The 18,842-nt window shown below is 37.9% G+C and overlaps 2 protein-coding genes across 2 annotated transcripts in view; both read left to right on the top strand.

Moving 5' to 3' along the window:
• LOC144449584 (glutathione hydrolase 1 proenzyme-like) overlaps positions 1 to 6,492 on the top strand; it is a 6,804-nt gene extending 312 nt beyond the window's left edge. The window contains exons 2-10 of the mRNA XM_078140144.1: positions 292 to 518; positions 1,277 to 1,469; positions 2,415 to 2,572; positions 3,217 to 3,363; positions 3,712 to 3,848; positions 4,306 to 4,496; positions 4,998 to 5,238; positions 5,997 to 6,110; positions 6,343 to 6,492. Coding sequence (XP_077996270.1) covers positions 292 to 518; positions 1,277 to 1,469; positions 2,415 to 2,572; positions 3,217 to 3,363; positions 3,712 to 3,848; positions 4,306 to 4,496; positions 4,998 to 5,238; positions 5,997 to 6,110; positions 6,343 to 6,492 — 1,558 coding nt within the window. The remainder of the gene's footprint in view (positions 1 to 291; positions 519 to 1,276; positions 1,470 to 2,414; positions 2,573 to 3,216; positions 3,364 to 3,711; positions 3,849 to 4,305; positions 4,497 to 4,997; positions 5,239 to 5,996; positions 6,111 to 6,342) is intronic.
• A 2,584-nt stretch (positions 6,493 to 9,076) lies between these two features.
• LOC144449294 (sodium-dependent glucose transporter 1A-like) lies at positions 9,077 to 15,940 on the top strand. The gene is made up of 4 exons (XM_078139811.1): positions 9,077 to 9,178; positions 13,032 to 13,257; positions 13,515 to 13,800; positions 14,450 to 15,940. The coding sequence occupies exons 2-4, from the start codon at positions 13,051 to 13,053 to the stop codon at positions 15,853 to 15,855; spliced, it is 1,899 nt and encodes a 632-aa protein (XP_077995937.1). The 5' UTR covers positions 9,077 to 9,178; positions 13,032 to 13,050; the 3' UTR covers positions 15,856 to 15,940.
• Positions 15,941 to 18,842: the final 2,902 nt, after the last annotated feature.

Below are 18,842 nucleotides of genomic sequence, written 5' to 3'. Positions count from 1 at the left end.
CATTTGTCAAGAAACAGGACAACTCCTTCCAAACGTTCCATTCATTCTTGGCGAGTAATGACTCCATCTTGATTCGAATCGGAAGTTCAAATCATAAAGGAAGTAGACACTTGAATCTAGAAGTTTCGACATTGCAAAATAAAATTTGTTTCAGTTGTTCACAAAAAGGAATATAAATCAACAAGACACAAAATCGTACCTTGTACTACCTGTGCAATATGTAGATGCATCTTTGTGTGAAATTTGTGTTCATTTATATATTTATATTGTATCATTTTGCCCCATTTGCAGTGATATGCTTGAAAATGGTGGAAACGCTGTCGACGCAGCAATAGCAGCACTATTATGTGACAGTGTAGTCAACCCACACAGTCTAGGACCGGGTGGTGGCCATTTTATGATTGTGTACAACAAAGAGAAGGGAAAAGTTGTTGCCATAGATGCAAGAGAAGAAGCACCAGGAAATGCTAACCAGACAATGTTTACAGATAGTAAAATTCCAGATGCTTCAGTAAAAGGTACATTTTATGCTGTATGCTGACCCAAATGTCAGATCCCTTAAATATGTTCACAGCAATATACAAAGATGTCGCGCCTTTCATCACTTGTGGAGAGTCAGATCATACATTACCTCCATCCTTACCTAAACACACACAAAAATGACGAAAATCAGCTGTAATAAACACGAGGTCCAAACCTTTACTTAGGCAGACAGAAATAATCTCCAATGTACAGCTAAAACACGAAGCGTTGCCAGATCAGAAGACTGTGTGTTCATATACATTTATTGATTCTGCAAGTTGAGGTCGTTGTTTTACTTACCATGAACTCAACAGGATTGCGATTGTTTGCATTCCATAAATCAGTTTTTAGACTCCCCCTGGAACAAATGTGCTGTCTTAAGGAGTACATTGCGCTGATTCTCTCATTGACATGTATTAAACACATCAATTTAAACTTGCAAAATAATCAACATTTATTAGAAATATTAATATTACATACATGTGTATCCTTCAGCCGGCGAAGGCGTTCTGTTTCAACTGCATTTGCCATGGGTACAAATTGAAATGTTGTTTAGGGTTAATTGATGTGAAAAAGCATATATCCTGGGATTATGGAAACAAGTGAAGTAAGACTTTCCAACCCCAGAAAAGTCTCCTCCTATTTGTGAACTAGTCCCCTTTTCATGTATATCTCGCTATAACCCCGATTGGATTACGTATGAACAAGTAGTACCCTATAGTAATTTCATAGATACCGTTTAAATCTCCTCTAGGTGGTCTATCAATTGGTGTGCCCGGAGAGATTGATGGGTTTTGGATGGCCCATCTACACTTTGGTAACTTACCATGGAAGGATCTATTTCAGCCAGCAATTACTATGGCAGAAGATGGTATAGCAGTTGGTCCTGCGTTAGCTGACGCGATAGAGGACAAAGCAGACGATATCACAAGCGATCCTAACCTGAGGTGAGTAAACTTATGAATCAACTTTATACCCAAAGCGTGTTATCCTTGAGGAGGTTATTTATTACTGTGGAAATCAAGCTATGGGCAAACCAAGATAGACACAAACCAAAACCCTTCTTGTTGTATATGGTAGATAACAGGAGTGTGTGACGGCGGTGTCTTGTTATGTAGGCATATTCGTCGTGTGATCATGATATCGTAAACACTAAATGAGGTTGATTGCACTGCATGCCATTTTAGGGAAAAACTTGTTATTAGAGATGCCGTCTAACTGAGAGTCTATACATCAACTTACATTGATACAGCAATATATTTAGTTTGTGTCTATCTTATGTTTGCTGATAGCTTGCTTTCCGTGGTAGTATTTGTATATTTTGTGCTTGTTCCCAGTTTCCGAATGTCTTCGCGCCTACCCACTTTCCGTTTCCACACGCATCACCGACTCTTTATGAACTGTGACTATTGACAATGACGTGAACGTGTAAGTCATGAAAGTATTGAAACGGAAAACAAGACTAAATCCATGATGGGTGGTTAGAATAGCTCGCTTGAAATTATGTAAGTTTATGAAGCTAGAGTGTTGCCACTGCCAAACAAATGAAACCATCATTGATTTGACCACAGTTAACCCATCGTCGTGTACATTTAATATCTGTATAAATCTGTACGTGTTGGGTGGTAATTTTTGCACAACGCCGTGTGGAAATGTGCATCAGCAAAAAATAAATAAATAAACTTTGAAAAAATTAAACTCAATAACCGTGAATGTGCTTCAGACGCTGTTTAGGTTTTGCATCGCGCATTTTAGTGTCATTAGTATGATAATTCTTACAATCAGTAAGCTACTCATGATCGGATCATCCAAGTGTATGGTACAAAAACCTCATGTCGAAATTGCAATCATGTATATCTGTGCCATTTAGTCATTTCATTTTGTAAACACAGGGAAGTGTTCACTAAGAATGGTGATATCTTGCGTGAAGGTGATATTATGACTCGCCCGAAGTACGCCGAAACTCTCCGAAGAATTGCTGCTGGGAGTAGCGATACGTTCTATCTCGGTCGATTAGCATACGACATAGTTGCCGACATACAAGACAGAGGTAAGGCGGTATCCGACTCTAAATTAGTTTGACAAATTGATCATATCTGAACTCACTATGTAGACTGCATTCACTGGAATTTCGCATTCAAATTATGCAATTGTTGAGTCGGTCAATCAAAAAACAGAAAAGAAAAGACAGATCTAGAATGAAAGAACGAACGAACGAACGAACGAACGAATGAATGAATGAATGAGTGAGTGAGTGAGTGAGTGAGTGAGAGAGAGTGAATGAATGAATGAATGAATGAATGAATGAATGAATGAATGAATGAATGAATGAATGAATGAATGAATGAAAGAAAGAAGGTAGTTTTGGCGCCAAAACAACCACTCACAAGATTGAGACATCAAGTTTTCAGTAACCCTGACAAAAGGTTAAAGTTGTATTACGATATCCCGTTAAAGTTGTATTACGGTATTACGATATGTTCTAATAAACCCTGTAGTTAGGGAGCCTTCAGTATTTACAGGGGGCGGAGGAATCGGGGGTGGGTCACATTTTACAAAGTAAAACCCGTTCTTAGGGGAGGGTCATATTTTGCATTACAATATTTGGGGGAGGGTCACATTTTACAATCTGTAGTTTTGTTTGCGATTTTATTCTTGGTAATCTTTTTGGACATTTTTTCTTGATTTTTTTAGGTGGTATAATAACCGTAGATGATCTACGAAATTACCGTGCCAAGTTGAAGGACCCATTAAAGACAACCATCAAGGAATATACCATGTATTCTATGCCACCACCATCTAGTGGTGGCGTCTTATCTCTTATACTCAATATTCTCGAAGGTTAGTATTCAGATAAATAGGTACGTCAGCAATCTCGCCACGTACCAGTCAACATTTCTTAGCATCCAGCTTCCACCCATCCTTGGCATCCCTCTGTCCCTCCATCCACCCATCAACTCACCGACTCACTATACTAGTGGCCAAACTAGTGATATTACTTATTGAATAACTCGAGTCTCGTATAGTACAATATCAAGGTGTTGCTAATGTTGTAGAATACTACATGTTGTTAACAACGGGTTGTCAGCCAGACATTGGTTGTCTTGGTTACTATAATAATGCCAGTAATCTAGGATCAACCAATATAATGTAATACTAATCCCTCAATTTTGTCATTTGCATTCACAGGGTATAACTTTAATGCTACAAATACTTCAACAAAAGAAGAAAGAGGACTGACTTATCATAGAATTATCGAAGCATTCAAATATGCCTACGCATTGCGTACTCAATTAGCTGATGAAGATTATGTTGATTTGACAGCGGTATGAGAGATGATATATTGAATGGTTCAGTAATGATCTAGCATTTCTTTCTGTTTTTTGCTCTAACTACATGTAAATAGATGTGAAAAATAGACATTACCATTTGCATTTCAAGTTATATGTGCAATTTTGTACTCGTTTTAGCCTTGGAGCGTGGGGCTAATACGGGAGTGATGTTGCCCATTGCTTGCTTATTCACGTAATCGAATGCAACTACTGGTAGGAGTGCACATCGAAGTTTTGTTCCATTAGTACCTTACGAATGTGGTTTGGTGGTATTTATGGTGTATGTAGCTACAATGTCAGATTAACGTAGTACACAGGTGGTGTCTCTCTCGTGCACGAGGAGTTGCCTGCCGTTGAAAATATAGCGCCGTGAGCGGTTTAAGTTTTACTTTTAAATTTTCCATGATTCAATAGCGATATCGAGTAATATTTTCATGTTTTTACCTCGCAGCTTATAAATGATTTGGTTTCTGATGACTACGCTGATCAGCTTCGTGGACGAATTGATGAACAGAATACCCATGATATAAGCTATTATGGTGCCGACTTCTACTACATCCCAGAGGATGCAGGCACGGCACATCTATCGGTGGTTGACCAGTACGGAAACGCGGTGTCAGTGACTTCAACCATAAATCTGAGGCAAGTTATCTGAATCTAAATGGTTGAGCGGCAGTTACATGCACTTTATTTTAGTAATCAATGTACATTACCTGAATGAAATATGTGTATTTTTGTAGTTCCCGTATGGGAGATAATGTCGTGGCGATGTCTGTCTGTTTGTCTGTCTGTCTGTCTGTCTGTCTGTCTGTCTGTCTGTCTGTCTGTCTGTCTGTCTGTCTGTCTGTCTGTCTGTCTGTCTGTCTGTCTGTCTGTCTGTCTGTCTGTCTGTCTGTCTGTCTCTGTCTGTCTGTGCAGAAATGTTGTTCCACTGATATCTCAAAAAGTACTGAAGCAAATGTTTTGCAATTTTGCATTCTGAGATGAAGCTAATCTCTCAGTCTTGACTATTCATTAAAAAAATCAATCAAAACATATCAGTAGATGGGCCTACCCTCGTCTGCACTTAGAAGTACATGTACTTGAACATCATATTTCATGATTTCAGTTGTGAAAATTTCGTCTTTTATTTGTTTCTTCCAGGTTTGGTTCTAAAGTTCTCGGGTCAAGAACTGGTATTTTATTCAACGATGAGATGGACGACTTTTCTTCACCTAATATCGTCAATACTTTTGGTTTACCACCCTCGGAAGCTAATTTCATCGAACCGGGCAAACGCCCTCTATCATCGATGACACCAACCATTATTATCGACCAAAATGGTGACGCAAAATTTGTTCTTGGTGCTGCTGGTGGTTCGAAGATCATAACAGCATGTGCGCTTGTAAGTTTGCTTAAGCCTTTGTCACTCGAAATCACATAAGGTCGATTACAAACTGGTACAAGTTGAGGATAGGGGACAGTCAATGTATGAAACTGCCCGAACGGAACTTTTTTGGTCGTGGACGATGAGAGATTGCTTAACTTATCACTATTACACCATATAAATTCATTTATTTGCAAGTCCATTCCTAATTTTTTGTTCTGTTCGCGTTCTTGAACTATTCAGTATGTACGGTGAGATTACAGCAACTATTTTTTTCGGTTTGTGGTGAAATCTCAGTGATGATGAAATTGAAAAGTTAAGTTTCTAAATTTCAGAAAAAATGTAATTATAGTCAAATACGTCGGGTTGGGTTATTACACAGACCAACGACAAAAAAAATTATTCACTGTCTGCTTCACCATATCTCTCTGTCAGCTTCCCCAAATTGGCCACGTGAAAACTTAGCCCGGCTAATCTCACATCACTAGTACAGGCCTGAGCCTTAACACATTTGCACCTGACTTTGTTACCCACTGAAGCTTTGAATTTTCTCAACCCGATCCATTGTTATTGTCGTCGGACGGAGACTTCTATATGGCCCAGGCGAGACCGTATTGATTGTTTTACAATTATGTTACCACTGTCCCCCTTTCTCCACCAAAAGCTTTTGATTCTCACCAAAGACAAAGACAGGATTTTTCCCTGTCTGTGTCATCACCGATATCCCAGTCATGTTACGACATATATCTTCACCAGTTCTTTTTTTTTGACTGCAGGCGACGTTGAACACTCTTTGGTTCGGAGATGACATAAAGACTGCTATACAGAGGCCACGACTTCATCACCAGTTGACGCCCAATAAAGTTCGACACGAGCAAAACTTTGATAACGTAAGTTAATATCATGTATATAAATTAAAGCCGGTTTGTTTCTGCAAAATTCAGATTGGATTTTCTGTAATGTAAAATATTAACAACCCTGAACATTGGCCGGGTTACAGGTGCCGACCTAAAATGGTGACGCTTTCCGTACTTATTATTCATTATCCATTTAGAATAATATTATATATGTTAAAACATACACGCTTTTTAGAGAGTCTCTCTCCTTCTCCTTCTATTTCAGGAAATCCTTGACATTCTAGAAAAAACGTATGGTCACGAATTAGAACTACTCACCACCTCATCCGTAATTACAGCAGTGCTTCGTGAAGAAGACGGCTTCTATGCATATTCCGACGACAGGAAAGCAGGTGGCTATCCCGCTGGATTCTAAGGATCTGATAGGTTCAGGGCTATAAAATAGGTGGCTATCCCGCCGGATATCACGTATCTGATAGGTTCAGGGGTAGAAACCAGGTGGCTATTCCGCTAGGGATGGATATTCATTGGAAAAGCCCAACAATTGCTACCTCACTGCATATAGCTGTGCTATTTTGGAATATTATCAAGAGAAAAATTTGGTGCCACCTTTACTTTCAGGACAAATAATATAACTCGTGCACATATTTAACGTTTGAAATATTTTTTGAAGTATGAATCAGGGAATAAAAGGAGTTCAAAAATTTTTGTTCAAATTGAAAACAGAATGTCAGAAGAACGCACAGTGTTACAGTTTCAATGCATTTGATATTTGAAGTTCATTTTGAATTTTTGGGGTGTTGTTCGCTTTGTTTAGGTTCACATTTTAGGAGTAATGTTGCACTCAGAGGTATTTCGAGAGAAAAAATTAACACCGCGCTTGTCTAAAATTTAACATAAGTTTATATTTTTTTATTATTTGTGCCCAGACTTCTTCTTATTAGAAACAATGTTGTTTATGATGGAAATATGACTCAGATATGCAAAATGTGTACGTACTTTTTGGGTTCTAATTTATTTTTAAAACTTTGCTCAGCATTTTTAGTAGTTTATTATTCTTGCGTAAATAACAGCAGTCCTGGAAATAAGTCTTCATTCAATGACGTGTAACTCGTAACATTTTGTACGTTATGCTGTACAGAGGATGGGGCGGGGCAGTCTAGTCTAACCACGCCCCCAGCGTCAATAAATTATCAAATGTTTACTTTGTTTTTATACGCACATGAAACTTGAGAAATGATAGTTATCTGCCTAGGACGCCTCAGTGCTGAGCTGATTACACGAGAGGTCCCATCTCGACCTCGATGTTCGATCGTGTGACAATTTCAGCTTCGTGTATGTAGCAGGATACGTATACTTAGATTTCCGATTTATGGAATTATCTTCCAAGCCATGTTTTTTGGTCATTTTTCTGTGACAGTTACCTGCTGTATTCCCAAATTGTTAAGCAATATTCATGACATTATCGTCATTTACGTTGATGTCTAATTTAGCTTTCCCAATAAAGCTTGAAAGTGGCAGCTGTGGCGAATTTTGAATAGTACAATTTTAAGTAAAGATTTAACTCTGTTTATATTTTCCTTTCTGTTCCCTGTATATTGTTGGTTTTGATATTGTTTAGATTGTCTATAATTATACATTGATGTATCTGAGTAATACAGAGCAAGATGCGAGGATATAGTGAATATAAAATATTCATTTCACATCGACTTTTACAAATTTTCATACTAAACGATACCCATTGTCGGCACATGAATGCCCCCCCCCCCCCCCGGTTATCGACTATATCATATAGCTAGATGTACAACTCAACAATTATGATTTTAGAGTAAATTTAAATAAAACTTCATTTTACATTTCAAAACAAGAAAAAGTGGACTTCTTATAATGGAGTTTTCTAAAGCACATGACAAACTCCAGAATTTCGTTTGGTTGTAGCTCAGAGTTGCCTGAGGTGGTCTGAATTAAAAATTTTGCATGATTGGATATTCAGGATTTTCTTATTACTGTATGCTTATTCAGTTTGGACAACAAGAAAACCTCTCATTTCTAATAATATTATCTAACTTCACCATTTGTGTGTAGCCACCAACGGTTGTCTCGTATAGTTTAAAATATGTCAAAATACAGATACGTCGTATCACGTCGCTCCCCACTCCCTCCTCAACTGTCTGTACAAAGGGATTGGCCGATATTTGAGGGCGCCCCCACATGTCGTACCTTATAGACTATTCTCATCCTCTACATGTCCTGTATATTTTGTGTTTTTTATGTAGACGTTAGATATTACGAAATGGGACATAGAATTACTAAAGAAATATAGAGTGATTCGCTGTCCCAATAACAGCATTTAACAGAAAACCTCTGGAGATGTTCGTACTGTATGCATTGCCATGCATTTTTTTCAGCACAAAACATATTATTTACAAGTATATACCTGTATGCATTATTTTGATCAGTGGAATGAAAAGTCAAGTCAGTATCTACTTTTGTTGCTATGTTTGTGTTCCTTGATATATCATTTTATTATATCAGTGTGAATGACAGTTTTTCCTGTTTGGTTAGGAGTAAAATTCCAAGTAATGTTATGATATAATTTCGTCTTCTACCGAATAGACTATTATAAAGCCATAGGCCTGCTTTGTAAATATAATGAACGGTATTGTAGAGTCCAGTCATTGTGTATACATGGTATGTATTGTCGAACTTCATAATGACCCGGTTATGTAGATGTATGTATGTATGTATGTATGTATGTATGTATGTATGTATGTATGTATGTATGTATCTATCAATCATATACTGTGTGTGTGTGTGTGTGTGTGTGTGTGTGTGTGTGTGTGTGTGTGTGTGCGCGCGCGCGCGCGTGCGCGCGTGTGTATGACAAGAGATGCTCGTTGGGAGCTACAAAACGCGCGATGGCATACACTCACTCGAGTGTTGCTCAGTGTTTATACTAGTGAGTGGCTGGGTGACCCCGGAAGTATTTAATCGGCTAGCAAAAAACTGTCAACTGAGACGCAAATTGATTTGATCACCTCAGATGCCAAAGGTTGCTGTCGTGCCGGTAAATGTTGTACTATTTGTTAGAAACACTGGAGGTAAGTCATCACTATCGCGGCGTAATCTAGCTCACTTACAGACGGCGTAAATTCCATTCTGCATTGATCCTTCTCTACAAGGAAAGGGACAATGTCACATAATCGAGTACTTAGGCAGTCTGTTACACCTGTTTTACTCGGCTTACACTCATAATAATACATATTGCGAATGCCAGTTCGGAGTACAATTGTAACCCCCACCCCACCGACAGTGGACTGGCACTGCATGGTCCACAGGCTCCGTAGTCTAGTTCCTGTATGATACGAGTTACTCGTATCGTATATATTATAGGAAGCAAACTACAGTATAGGTTCCGAGACTTTTCGTGAAAAATAATGTAATCACAATTGACAAATGATTAAATTTAATTTCTGGTGTAAGTTTTTATTCGTATAATTTCATATCCCATGAAAGAAAAATATAAGTACACACATTATATCGATTATTTTTAAATCCCATCTACTTGAATACGTCTCTACCCTCCCCACATCACAGCTAGTCCCTCCATCGTCTCTACCCTACCCACATCACAGCTAGTCCCTCTATCGTCTCTACCCTCCCCACATCACAGCCAGTCCCTCTATCGTCTCTACCCTACCCACATCACAGATAGTCCCTCTATCGTCTCTACCCTCCCCACATCACAGCCAGTCCCTCTATCGTCTCTACCCTCCCCACATCACAGCTAGTCCCTCTATCGTCTCTACCCTCCCCACATCACAGCTAGTCCCTCTATCGTCTCTACCCTCCCCACATCACAGCCAGTCCCTCTATCGTCTCTACCCTACCCACATCACAGATAGTCCCTCTATCGTCTCTACCCTCCCCACATCACAGCCAGTCCCTCTATCGTCTCTACCCTCCCCACATCACAGCTAGTCCCTCTATCGTCTCTACCCTCCCCACATCACAGCCAGTCCCTCTATCGTCTCTACCCTACCCACATCACAGATAGTCCCTCTATCGTCTCTACCCTCCCCATATCACACCTCGTCCCTCTCTCATCACTATCAATGTATCATAGAGGGATTGTGCCTACATGCAAGCTTCGTTACATTTTACACTGATTTTTAATCCATTTTTTGATATGAATACATCAAAAATCAATACCAAATCAAATACAAGCTTGCCAAAGACAGCATTGGTTCCTAAATGCTGGTATATACCGTGGCCGATAACAACAAACCGGTCTTCTAATTCAAGTGTCGGTCTTCTAGTTCAAAAAACCGGTCTTCTAATTCAAGTGTCGGTCTTCTAGTTCAAGTGTCGGTCTTCTAGTTCAAAAAACCGGTCTTCTAATTCAAGTGTCGGTCTTCTAGTTCAAGTGTCGGTCTTCTAACTCAAGTGTCGGTCTTCTAATTCAAGTGTCGGTCTTCTAACTCAAGTGTCGGTCTTCTAACTCAAGTGTCGCGTCCATCTTCTCTTTCAAAAGTTTTCTATACTATACTATACTATACTATACTATACTATACTATACTATACTATACTATACTTGAATTAGAAGACCGGTTTTTTGAACTAGAAGACCGACACTTGAATTAGAAGACCGACACTTGAATTAGAAGACCGATTTGTCGTCATCGGCTACGGTAGGTATATCATACATACAGTGTACTCAGCATACTGCCTTGTGTGTATTGTTTTAAAAATTAGCATATTTTGACAAGATACTGGTATAGTGAGAATGCAATAAAGTGTATATAGTTTAGATCATGTTACAAACTAATATGAAGGCTGGCTGTTTCATAAATTTCTTTATTTTTGCACTTTTGTACAAATCTGTACCCATACTAATCTATAACTATATGGTGCTGTGTCAATGTCAATTTATATTTCTTGAAAAAAGGAGCAAGCTTGTCAGATAAATTGATCTGTAGATGTTGATAATTTAAAAAAAAAATCTGTATAAAGTGTATGCAGTGTTTTACTAAGGTTTTGGAATCCTGATAATGGTGGGGCGGGGGGGGGGGGAGGGGGCTGGGAAAACTGGCAAAGTTAAACATATGTAATACCATAGTGTGTGGTGATGAACCCTGGTAAAATACCAGAAGAATTTAGGTAGATTTACCTGCTTACCATCCAAACACTGATGTACCTAAAATATAAGAACTGAATTATGTATGGGTACCTGATTTCCCCGTAATGTTGGCCATAATAACATTGTAGTGGTGAATGTACTTACGTGCCAAGTTTTCATTCGTTGCTGGTGACTATATCACAGTTTAGATCATAGATGATGATAATACCGAAGGCCACACAATAAGATGTATAGTTTCAATTACCCAACCCTGACCTGACCTACTTTTACTTGTGCTGACCTTATAATTAGAGAAAAGCATCTTGAAAATGGCATGAAAATCAGAAATTTGAAAACTACTGATGTCATACATCCCCCTCCCAAATTGAATTAAAATAAATCATGAACAAAAGCTTAAAATTTTTTTGAGTAGGCCACATGGAACGTTTGGCCTATTACCTGTCAGTTAGGCCATTCAAAATAACAACTTTGTTTGATCATAGACCATACATGTGTAGGGTCTATGGTCTGATGTCGAGATGGGTTTGTAAAACCAATGAGGAGAGGCAGTTCACTAAAACAAATTAATTGTATATTCCAAAATAGGCAAATTATGTAAAAGGTAAATGATTACTGACAAAATCTGATTGGTGCTCCTTCCGTATTCTTAATACTTAAAACAAAATTTGACATATCCAGACCAATTTTATGACTAAATCCACTTCGCGTATTTTACAGTCATGTATCTTCACCAAATTAATCACTTTACTTAACTGCATTCAAATTTTCAATATCTGCCATCCTCTTTTAACCGAGAACACCTGAATACTCTAATAAAAATTGCACACAAAACTTGATATGGATTCTTGGAATTGAATCGAGTGTAAGGCCTTGGAATAAACATTCAATATGATACAAAACTCACATTTTGTTACATTTTCATACTTTTTTTCTTCAAAAATAACATCAAAGTTATTTTGCACAACCTTACATTGACCTATTTGATGTCATTCTGTAATCAATCTACAAAACATTGTGACATGTTTGAATAACCTGTATGACATGTTGATAAAGAATGTACGGTATTTTGACCCATGACTTGCAGAAATGTTTTTGTCAGTTAGGATGCTGTGAAGAAGAAGAATGATGCATTGTCTTTTAGTGTTTCATGATATAGCAGTCAGACAAAACATGTATGTAGAGTCGTAGTGTCAAATTTCACAATATTACTTTAAAAGCTGTACAAGATTTGGTGGTTTTGATTTTAACATAAGCGTTTACACTCACACACACACACACACACACACACACACACACAACACACACATAATATTTGTTATTATCGTGTAATGTTGTTCACTGACCAGCTATTAATCATCTGTCGGTAAAATCCAGTAAAATTCAACAAAAATATAGATTCGCCAATAAATTTCAAATTAAATGTTAGCAATGTACAGTGCATAGTATTTTACCAGACAAATGGAGATAGCTTTTCTTGTATGCTTCCTTCCGGATGAATAGTCTACACACAAAAAGAGGAAATTTTACCAAGACTGCTAGTGATTGTATCCACTTTCACAAGTCACCTGTACACTCTAGATGACAGATTTGATGACATCCTTTTTAGATGCATCCAAAAATGTCTGTTGTTATTAGAGTCCTAGACAAAATACTACATGTGTAAACCTGTTAATGCTAACATTGAGATTTTATTTAGACTTGTGGGGGCTAGATGGAGATTATATTTTCAATTTTAGGTGCAAATAAATGTAAATGTGATACTCAGATAGGTGTTTATATAAAGGCAAAAATAACATATCTGTCTTCCATATCAGAGACAAGACTCACTTGTGCATGGTATCAGAAGCCAAACATAGAGGCAATATGCAGCTGAGTAATGGAGATATCATGGATGGTATGGAGAATGAGAATAATACCAAACCAACACATGTGGATCTGTTAACTGAACAGGTTCTCCCAGAAAAGACAGAGGGGAAGGGGGCAACATACTCTTCCAAAGTACTGAAGACAGTTCTCATTTATTTTGCATTCTTTGGTCTTGTAAGTAAGATTCAAAATATTATATATTATCTCAAATTATTGCATTCCACAAATAGTGTAGTTCTTTCATATATATCATTCAAATATATTTTCGCTATCTCCAACAAATTCACAGTTCACATGATGATGCACAACATGGACATGGCATATCTTTGGTCTTTGCATCTTTAAGGATAAGATAGCAGGTAAACTGTGAGTGAAACTCATACCTTGGTAATTATTGAATATTTTACTATTTAGACTTTTTATTCCCACAGGGTTTATGTATTTCAGTTGTTGGACCTAGCTTGCCGGATCTTCAGTTCCAAACAAATGCAAGTCTTCAACAAATCACTTTTATGTTCACTGCTCGAAGTACAGGCTATCTGATTGGTGCTATGATTGGTGGTGCCTGCTTTGATCGCTTTGAGAACCAATTATTGTTGGCCTTGTCTCTGTTTGGTTCTGGTGTTACCGGGTTGTTTTTGCCATGGTGTAGTGCTCTATGGTTATTGATTACTTTCATGGCAGTCTGGGGTTTCTGTTCAGGATTTCTTGATACAGGTACAGTGGATTGTGTGATACTATACAGTTTAGAAATTAATTTAGGCAATGTTTTTTGACAGAAATTTCATTTTAAAAAGTGAAGATCATATAAGTTTTGTACATGGACTAGTTCTTGTTAAGAATAGAAACACAATGTACTCGTGTTCCCTGGGAGGACAAAACACTGCTTAATCACAGGACAAGTTATATACAGTGAGTGTATGTATTACGTTCCAAAAATACTGTCTGTGTTCATGATGATGATGGTCATCGTAGTAACAGTTTACCAACCTTTGATGTTCTTTTAACTTTGATAAACTCATTGTGCATTTTTCCATCAGAAACTCTATGTTTACCAAACCTCATGCTATTTAAAGAGCACATTTTTGTCAGTGTTTTGCAATTAATGACATACAATCATGCACTTGGTCTGTGTTGTTTCACATTGTTTTTTTCAAGAAGAAAACAGTTACTAAAGTTTTATCAATTACAAATCCAAAATAAATAACCTTTTCACATCCATAATGCAACTTTAATATAAACTGTGTATAGTTTTTTAAGCACTTCAGACGAATCGCTGAGAATTTTGCAGTCTTCAGTAACGTTATTTCAACTTTGCTGATGTGATGATCCTTTTAAATTAATTTCAAATATTCTATTATTATAGGAGGAAATGTTGTGTGTGTGAACATATGGGAGAAGGATTCTGGTCCATGGATGCAAGCTCTACATTTCTTTTTTGCCTTAGGAGCAACTGTAGCACCACTGATAGCTGGTCCATTCCTCACACCACCATTGAACAACACTACCAGCCCTTCCCCAAGTCTGGAGTTGTCGACAATGTTGGATCTGTCTGTGTTTAATGAGAGTATACTACCATCTGAGCTGATATACACTGTCAAACCGCTTGGAATAATAGATGCCCCTCACGGTGTTGAGAAGTTGGTTTCCAAGAGAGACACTGAGCTTAAAGAATTTGAAAAGATACTTCAAAAGATGATTGGTCGTATTGAAAGAAGTCTTGATGATAGTAACAGCAGTGTTAAGACAGGTGGTTTGGTGCTCATAAACACAACAGAGAGCAGTCAAGTTTTCATCCAAAGCTCACCAGGGTTCTCAGTGATCAAGACCTCAACTGTTGCCAGTGATGGTGATGATGCACCGGAGAGATTAAGTTTTGATGAAAGTGGAAATGAGACATTACGTAACAACAGTGACATTGATTCTGAATCTTTCACTGGAAATGGTACATTATGGATACCGTATACCTTGATCTCACTCTATCATTTCCTTGTCAGTATACCATTCTTCTGGCTCTTTATGAAGGATTCTCGTCAAGTAATTCTACCAAAGAAAGTAAAGTCCAAAGAGCAGCCTGGCAACATGACATCTAAACCCTATAAAGAGAATCACATCTTCAGGGTGACACTGTTGATATTTTTGTTCCTATTCTGTTTTGCCTATGTTGGCCACGAAGCACTGTTAGGTTCATTTATCTACACATTTGCTTTGAAATCAAACCTGGGCTTCACCATCCAGACTGCCAGTTTTCTGAACTCTGTTTTCTGGGGAAGTTTTGCTGCTGCACGTGGAATGGGAATATGTTGTGCAATGCTGATGTCTCCAAGAACAATGTTGATCATTGATCTAATTGGTTTATGTACTGCAAGTTCCCTGTTGGTGATCTTTGGGGGCACAAATGTCACAGTGCTCTGGGGAGCTTCAGTTTTACTTGGTATATCCATGGCAACTGTATTCCCAACAGTAATAGCATGGTCAGAACATTACATCCTACTCACCGGCAAAGCGACAGCAATTTTCTGCATGGCAGCAGCCGCTTCAGAGATGTTAATACCTTGGATAGTGGGAATGCTGTTTGAAAGTTACAGTAACATGATAGTCATGTACTTCACTTTGGGCTTGTCTATATCAACCACCATCATCTTTGTGTTAATGCAGATTCTGGCTTCCTGTCATGGAGAAAGACCCAGGGATAAAGAAGAAGATGATGAAGAAGAGAACAAGGATATTAATCCAGAAACAGAAACAATACAATTACAAAGTCATATATAAGATATTATGGATATTGAACTCATCTTGTTTAAATTTAATTATTACTTTTTAATTCAAAAGATGTGCAATATGTATTTATATTCACATAGCTGTAATATGATTGTAGTTTTCATTATGTTTCCATATATTGAAAACTACACTGAGCATTTACTGAAAACAGTTAAATCATTCTCTTGAGATGAATAAACTCTGTAAATATAGACATTTATTCTGTCTGTGGTCAATAAATGGCAGTGAATGATGCATACATGCATGCATGTACACATACACACACTCTCACACCCACCCACCCACACACACACACACACACGCACCTACTTACTACCTGCCTGCCTCCCTACACACCCACATGCATGAATGCATAAATACATATCCATTCATCCATACATACATACACATACATGCATACATACATACATACATACATACATACATACATATATACATACATACATACATATACATACATACATACATACATACATACATACATACATACACACATACATACATACACACATACATACATACATACATACATACATACATACACACACAAATATTGTTTGTCAACAAGATCATTTTACACATTCATTGGATGTTGATATGCCTTGTTCACTACATGCTGCAATGAGTACAACTCTTACAACATTAAAGTTGAAAAAATGACAAAATTTTATGAAATTGTTTAGCACATCTGAACTGATAAGGTTCAGTAGTGCTAAGCATGGTGCAGTGTCCTTCCATCTGTGTGTGTGTGTGTGTGTGTTTGTATGTATGTATGTATGTATGTATGTATGTATGTATACAAGTATGTATGTGTGTGTGTGTGTGTATGTATGTATGTATGTATGTATGTATGTATGTATGTATGTATGTATGTATGCATGTATGCATGTATATGTGTGTGTGGTCTCGGGTCAGAAAGTTAGGTCCTCCGTTTGGCAATTTGTGAGTTTAGAATTTAACGTCTCTTAACATCGGAAAATCGTAATCAAATATCATGTCATGTCATGTCTTGTCAATTTATTAATTCGCTATTTTGAGTGAGCTTGGTCAATTGTCATTTGAAATTGTTGAAATTTTTCCTTTACATGTAAATACACGTACCACTTTATGGAGAGAGGGTCTCCTCATGAATTTAGTGGATAGACACATTTGAGTTGACTTTATTCCAAGGCCCATCATATTACGTAATGATTCTATACCGATGGCTGTTTAATCTCATCTCTTTTATGCCAAAATGACAATAGGTGACTGCTAAAAGCAATACGCATTGGATTATATAAGTGCATGTCCACTTTGCAAATATGTAATTCGCCCAAAACTGACCAAGTACGGGAAGAGTTACGAGCTCGTAAGTCTCAAGTACGAGTGACGTCATACTCTTGTAGTTGGCCTAATTTTCGATGAGTACGCAGAGGACTCACGCTTGTCGTATTCCGCGAGTACGTGGCGAATATCCGAATTGATCGGTCATCCGAACTGACTACGTGTCCCCCGAAAAAATATATTGTTCTGATATCAAAGTAATGTTTCGGTAAAAATTTTAAGTTTTCACAGAAAAGCAGCAGACAGCCGTGCAATGAAACAGAAACCCCTGACTTCGTTTTTCTGAACTTTATTTTTTTTCTCATTGAGTGGCTAAATTGCGGACACATCGTTTTATACACATTGATACAATTTGATTACATTTACATGTCAGTGAACACTATTTATAGATGCAACCATGACAACAATGTGTTCTTATCAGCTGACCGTCACTCGTACTTGAGACTTGCGAGCTCGTAACTCTGCCCGTACTTGGTCAGTTTTGTGCCAATTACTTACATGAAATAAATCTAGAAGTAGGAAGTCTGTCTGGAGGTGGTACACCAAACATTGATAACTGAGGATCACAATTTAAGGTAATGATTTGTAATCTGTAGCGTATTGTATCATGTCATGTAATCGTAAAAGAAAATAGGTCGCCTGGAATCAAGGCTTTTTCATTCCTAGCTGATTGGCGGCAGATATTTTCCAAGCCACTGACTCACCATGTAATGTGTATGAATATCATTTATGTATTTTGACAAGTCAACAGATAAAGAGATCCAGGCAAAGAACACGACAAAACACAGTCAAAAATGTACATACATGCGTACGTATGTATGTGTAGCCGTGTTCGTCAGAGCATACCAACCTGTTGTACCTTACTTGTGCCTTTAGAGAAGGGTTGTCATCTAATAGTGACTTACGAAACGCCAAAAGCTTCGTACGAATTGTGTGTATTAGTTTGGAGAATTAATCTTCCCCAATGCTGATGCTGATGTCAGTACCCTTGTTTGTTGGCGGCCGCGAGTACTCTTGACTTGTCCTTAAAGCGTGTGAACATGGCGATAATTGCCTTCATTCCGCGTACTTCTCGTGCATTTGTTATTCGGTGAGCTCTTTCGAGTTCAATCTCCTCCGAAATACCATACTCGTTCGAAAGTACAGATTTAACTTTTGCTTCAGAAGCACTCCAGCTTTCGGCAGCATTTTCTTGTTGAATGCCATAGAAGATAAGATTGTTACGTCGACCTCTGTTTTCTAAATCGTCATTGGCCCGCCTCAAATCATTGTTGTCTTTCCTTAGTTTATCCAGAACCGATTTAATCCCTTGAATGGCTTCGTTATTTGATTCCACATCGGCTAGTTTCGCTGTATTACTTTGAAGGTTGTCTCTTAATTCTACCATATCGTCCTCAATGCAATCCATCCTGGTTTGTAGTTGGTCTAACTTTTCATGGACGTATTCTGATTCTGAGATAATTTTGTCCAGTGTAGCATTTATACCAGTGATATCCTCCTTTGTCACTGGATCAGTTGAATGGTTTTCTGAGCCTTGCTGGGTCTCCACCTCTAAAGGCGCCAATTTTAGCTCGATATTGAATTGTAGATATTCCCATGGTGATAGATAGTTACTAAGTACACTTGTAGACGTTACAATTATAGCTTTGAGTGAA

Source organism: Glandiceps talaboti, chromosome 18 (genome assembly GCF_964340395.1).
Source record: "Glandiceps talaboti chromosome 18, keGlaTala1.1, whole genome shotgun sequence".
NCBI lineage: Eukaryota > Metazoa > Hemichordata > Enteropneusta > Spengelidae > Glandiceps > Glandiceps talaboti.
The sequence above is the reverse complement of the archived record's forward strand: the minus strand, read 5'-3'. Positions and strand labels throughout refer to the sequence as shown.

What these genes read in the sequence shown, in the direction of transcription:
- LOC144449294 (XM_078139811.1), top strand. Translation starts at nt 13,051, where the DNA reads ATGGTATCAGAAGCCAAACATAGAGGCAATATGCAGCTGAGTAATGGA. An exon ending in ATTTTGCATTCTTTGGTCTT is followed by an intron (nt 13,258 to 13,514) that starts GTAAGTAAGATT and finishes TTATTCCCACAG; the next exon opens with GGTTTATGTATTTCAGTTGT. An exon ending in TTCAGGATTTCTTGATACAG is followed by an intron (nt 13,801 to 14,449) that starts GTACAGTGGATT and finishes CTATTATTATAG; the next exon opens with GAGGAAATGTTGTGTGTGTG.